General features: G+C 46.9%; 1 protein-coding gene across 1 annotated transcript; it reads left to right on the top strand.

Moving 5' to 3' along the window:
• The first annotated feature begins 322 nt into the window (after positions 1-322).
• On the top strand, positions 323-991 carry LOC136454649 (uncharacterized). The gene is made up of 2 exons (XM_066455006.1): positions 323-400; positions 653-991. Exons 1-2 carry the CDS (start codon positions 323-325, stop codon positions 989-991), a joined length of 417 nt encoding a protein of 138 aa, XP_066311103.1.
• Positions 992-2,985: the final 1,994 nt, after the last annotated feature.

Here is a 2,985-nt window from a genome sequence, read left to right as displayed (position 1 = left end):
GGGTGGCGGTGGAGACAGGCTAGCGGCGCAGTGGCGAGTCGGTGCAGTGGTGAGTCTGCGCCGTGCAGGCAGGACCGCAACGCCGACGAAGACGATCAGGGTCGCCGAGGTGCTCCGGCTTCCCTCCGGCAGGTCCTTCTCTGTAAAAGAAGAAAAACATCACTAAAAGTTGAAAATTTTGGTAGAACCTCCCCTGCACGGGGAGGTTTCCAAAACCTGTAAGAAAAACCGTCGGCACGATGGCCGACGTCCACATTTGGGGCACGATGGCCAACACAACCACAAACCCGGCACGAAGGCCGTCAATGACATAAACAGCGCGATGGCCGACAACCCTGTGGCTTTACCTTCTCCTCCGGCGAGGGCGGGGATGACGGCGTGGACGACGTGGACGAACGATGTGGACGAACATGGACAAACGTTCGTCCCCTCCACCTCGGCTTCCTCCCCCTCTCCCCTTCTCCTCCTCCTTCTTCCTCCTCCTTCTTCTTCCTTTTTCTTCTCCTTCCTCCTTTTTCTAACTTCTTCTTCTTCCTTCTTCTTCTCCTTCCTCCTCCTTTTTCTTCCTTCTTCTTCTTCCTTCTTCTTCCTTTTTCTTCCTCCTTCTTCTTCCTCCTTCCTCTTCCTGCTACCTTCTTCCTCCTTCCTCCAGGGCCACGGCGGGCTCGCCGGGGCCGCTGCCATGGGCCGGCGCCGGGCAGGCGAGGCGTGGCCGGGCGCACCGCTGCGGGGCGCCGAGCAGCCGGGGTGGCCCGGAACCAGTGGCCGGAGGCCGACCGGGGTGGGGCGAGGGCGGTGCCACGGCGAGGCGCGGCTGGACCACGGCGCACCGGCGCGGGATTCGCGGGGCGGGTCAGGGATAGGGCGACGCGGGGCGGTCGGGGCTGGGGTGGAGCGGGGCGGGAGTGGGGCGAGCGTGGTGGCGGCGGCGGGCGGCGGGTCGCGGGGCGAGCTGGCGGCGGCGGACGCGGGGGTGTGCGTGCGTGAGTGAGTGTGTGGGTTAGCCCACACATTTAGTTAGGGTTTCCCCCTTTGCCGAGTGCTGGGCCGGGCCAGCACTCGGTAAAGGATTTTGTTTTTTTTAAAAAAAAATTCTTTGCCGAGTGCCACTTCCTGGCACTCGGCAAAGGCCCTCTTTGCCGAGTGCCAGGGCTGGCACTCGGCAATTTTTTTTGTTTTTTTTGCCCCATTATTTTTTTGCAGCCTTAATATATTATTTAAAACTCCATGTTCAAATTTGGGACAATTTTGACTTTTTTTGCTATATTTCATTAGTTTTTTTGTTTCGTTGAATTTTATGGAATATTTCAAATTTGAACTGCAGGTGCATGGAATAATCGAATTTGGTCGTTCAAAAAATGATATTCATGATATTTGGTGTATGTTGAGGCCGTATCCAGGAACTCACATGAAATTTCGAGCATCTTGTTGACGTAACATGACGAGGTATCTGCGGGAAAAGTGTATTTAAATTATATAAAATCCAAACGAAGTCCGAAAATGACGAAAGTTGTCGGGGCGTCATGTTATCGTATGTAGAGTCTATGATAAAAAATTGAGAAGGTTTCGAGCAAGTTGCGACATCGGATGCCTAAAACCCAGACATCTGGAGATAGATTTCTAAGGTAAGATATCAAGTATGTACATGGAATCTGACAATTATCGTGCTGTACCCGATCAGTAACTAATGGAAGTATCACTAGAGGTTTTACCAGTGACATTTAATTTGGATTTGAAATATCAAAAGTGTGTTCTAAACTCCACTCCTTAGGCTTCCTTTCTTGTTTTACCAGTGCCATATTTAATTTGCTCATGTTTAGACCTGGGTCTGGATCATGTACTGGTAACTGGTTCATAGTAATGTTTGTAGCTATCCAGTTATTTCCTATAACTAAAAATGAAGGGCAACCAAATTTTTAGAAAGCAAGCTGGTTCAGGGTACCCCAGTTTTGCTAAGTTGCTCTGAGTTGTGAACAAGCTGGTTGAATAATATGATATACTCTGTTGCTCCTAAAAAGTAGTGCCAGTACAAGCCTTGAGGTTAATAGTGCATATGTTGCTATTGTGATAAAATTTCAGGTGCCGCAAGGAGTTGTTCTTCAGACTTGCACTCTCACGTCAGGCTTGCTGCTTGCTGGAGGGCTTCTGTTTAGCCAGGTAAACACTCCAGTATTCTATGGAAATACTTCAGTTCTTAAGATGGTTTTGATATGTTTGATAAAAATCCATGAATAACTTGAGTTAGCTGCTGTAAATGTGACACTAACTGTAGAACTGGCTACAAGCAGTTATGTGTCTTCCTTTTTTTGAGAACAGAACTTGGACTTAGTGTTTGGATCAGTGTCATAGTATTATGTGACACAAACTGTAGAACTGAGCTTGCTGTTAGACTCGTAGTGTTTGGATCAGTGCCATAGTATTATGTGAAACACTCTGAAGTACATTGCAATTTCCCTATGTTATTGATCTTAGTCAAGTTATATCTGTTCTAAGCCACTTTACTGGTCCAATAATATGATATATTCCTTGGTACTTTATGTTATGTGGTACTTTATGTTATGTGCTTGCTAGTATTATAACACACATGAGCTGATATGCCTTTTTTCATCAGGGTGCCGAAAACCAGATTGCAAGCAAAGGGTTTGCTGCTCACGATGATCTATCTAGATCACAGTAGTGTGAATGTGTGGCAAGCAAAACTTAAATTAGTTGCTCTATCCATGTACATTAAGCCTATCAATATAAAAAAATCAGTGTTATCTGCCTAATATTGGATGTATATATAAGAACCTGGCATTGGAATTTATATAGTTTTTGTTTTTCAATTCATTATCACAGACGCGTGTTGGTTATGCGCATCTGTGATGAGGGGTTGTCACAGACGTGTTTTGACTACATGCGTCTGTGATAGGGTTACTACAGACTCATGTTTACTCTCAGTAGTCTGTGTCAAACGTAATCACAGACACGGGTTTGAATATCACA

This window comes from Miscanthus floridulus, chromosome 5 (genome assembly GCF_019320115.1).
Source record: "Miscanthus floridulus cultivar M001 chromosome 5, ASM1932011v1, whole genome shotgun sequence".
Taxonomy (NCBI): domain Eukaryota; kingdom Viridiplantae; phylum Streptophyta; class Magnoliopsida; order Poales; family Poaceae; genus Miscanthus; species Miscanthus floridulus.
The sequence above is the reverse complement of the archived record's forward strand: the minus strand, read 5'-3'. Positions and strand labels throughout refer to the sequence as shown.

Bases quoted from the DNA above. Each gene is read 5' to 3' on its own strand.
- LOC136454649 (XM_066455006.1), top strand. From the start codon at position 323: ATGGCCGACAACCCTGTGGCTTTACCTTCTCCTCCGGCGAGGGCGGGG. The intron at 401-652 runs GTGGACGAACAT...TCCTTCCTCCAG, and splicing joins GGACGACGTGGACGAACGAT to GGCCACGGCGGGCTCGCCGG.